General features: G+C 63.7%; 1 protein-coding gene across 1 annotated transcript in view; it reads left to right on the forward strand.

Moving 5' to 3' along the window:
- The first annotated feature begins 358 nt into the window (after positions 1 to 358).
- Positions 359 to 1569, forward strand: part of Lancl3 (LanC like 3) — a 109771-nt gene continuing 108560 nt past the window's right edge. Inside the window, exon 1 of the mRNA XM_031339739.1 lies at positions 359 to 1433. Within this exon, the coding sequence (XP_031195599.1) occupies positions 861 to 1433 (573 nt within the window). The 5' untranslated portion in view covers positions 359 to 860. The remainder of the gene's footprint in view (positions 1434 to 1569) is intronic.

Here is a 1569-nt window from a genome sequence, read left to right on the forward strand (position 1 = left end):
TCCTTTAAAAACATGAAACATGCTACACACACCCCCTCACATAGTGCTGCTGCTCTTGGTACTGAGACAGTTTGAATGAAAACACCACTGTGCCCAAGCTTGAAAGATGATGCTCAGTTGTCAATTCTCTGGGACTTTAGTCTAGTTCAGAGACGTCACAAACTTAACTGAGGATGCTTATAACCTAGAGCTCTTGGTATCTACTCTTGACTTTTTATTCAGCTAAGTCTGAGACGAAACACGCGGTGCTTCGCTGGGCTTTTTTCTTTTTTCTTTTTTTTTTCTTTCAATCCCGCTCCCAGGTGCTGCTGGCATCGAACTGAGGCAAAGACTCTGAGGACTCTGGGGACGGAAAGTCATCACCTCTGCTGCCAGGTGTGATAACGGCCAGCCTCAGCATTCCCAATCCGTGCCCTGCACGTCCCAGGCCTTCTGCAGGGAGGGGAGGAGCCGAGGGCGGAGCGGGAGGAGTGGCGCGGGCCCCGCGTGGGTCCTGCCTGAAGAGATCACCTCGGCCCCTCGGAGAGCCACAGAGCTGCGGCGGCGCTGGAGGGGGGCGGTTTGGCGAGGGCGCGGCCTCTGGGAGGGGAACGTGCGACACGCTTTCCCAGCGCTGCCTCGGGCCACCCCGGAGCCTCGCGGCAGCTCATTGCCCCACTTGGCCACTGGCTCCGTGATCCCTCCTTGCGCCTGCCTCGTCTTGTCACCTCCCGTCTCACCCTCCTCGCTTCATCCACCGCCACCTCATCCACAGACATCTGAGCGAGCGCGCCTCTTAGAGCAGAAGGTGCTGCTCTGGGCTCCAGGGCGCGCCCTCCAAAGGTCCCCAGCTCGACATTCGGGGTCCCGCGGGCGACAGCATGGACACCAAGCGCTGCTTCGCCAACCGCTTCGATGACTACCAGGGCAGCCTGCTGGCGGGCCAGTGCGAGGAGGCAGTGGCGCCCTTGGTCACCTCCACCATCGAACGCATCCTTCAGGAGCTGCCCCCGCTGGGGGGAGGCGCTGAAGCTCGGGGAGCGACGGCTGCGGGCAGCAGCTGCCAGGGGGGTCTGTACAGCGGCGTGGCCGGGGTGGCCTACATGCTCTACCACGTCTCGCAGAGCCCGCTTTTCGCCGCCGCCCGGGAGCGCTACCTGCGCTTCGCCAAGCGCCTCATCGACGCGTGCTCCCGAGCCGAGGAGTGGGGCGAGACGGACGCGGACACCCGCGCCGCCTTTCTGCTGGGGGGCGCGGGCGTGTACGCGGTGGCCACGCTGGTCTACCACGCCCTGGGCCGCCCCGACTACGTGCAGCCCCTCAGCAAGTTCCGGGCTCTGTGCGCCGTCTGCGCTCCGGTCTCCTTCCTGGACTGCGGCTCGGACGAGCTGTTCGTGGGCCGCGCCGGCTACCTGTGCGCTGCTCTCGTGCTCAAGCAGAAGCTCGCCCAGGAGGTAAGACTCAGCCCCGGCCGCCGGAGGGCGCTCGCCCGCGGCCCGCACCCTCGGGGTCCTACTTGCCCGGACTCCTTGACGCCTGCAGCACCACTCTACACCCGTCTCTTCTTTGTTACTTCTTTATCTGTGCGCT

The sequence above is a fragment of the Mastomys coucha genome, chromosome X (genome assembly GCF_008632895.1).
Source record: "Mastomys coucha isolate ucsf_1 chromosome X, UCSF_Mcou_1, whole genome shotgun sequence".
Lineage (NCBI taxonomy): Eukaryota > Metazoa > Chordata > Mammalia > Rodentia > Muridae > Mastomys > Mastomys coucha.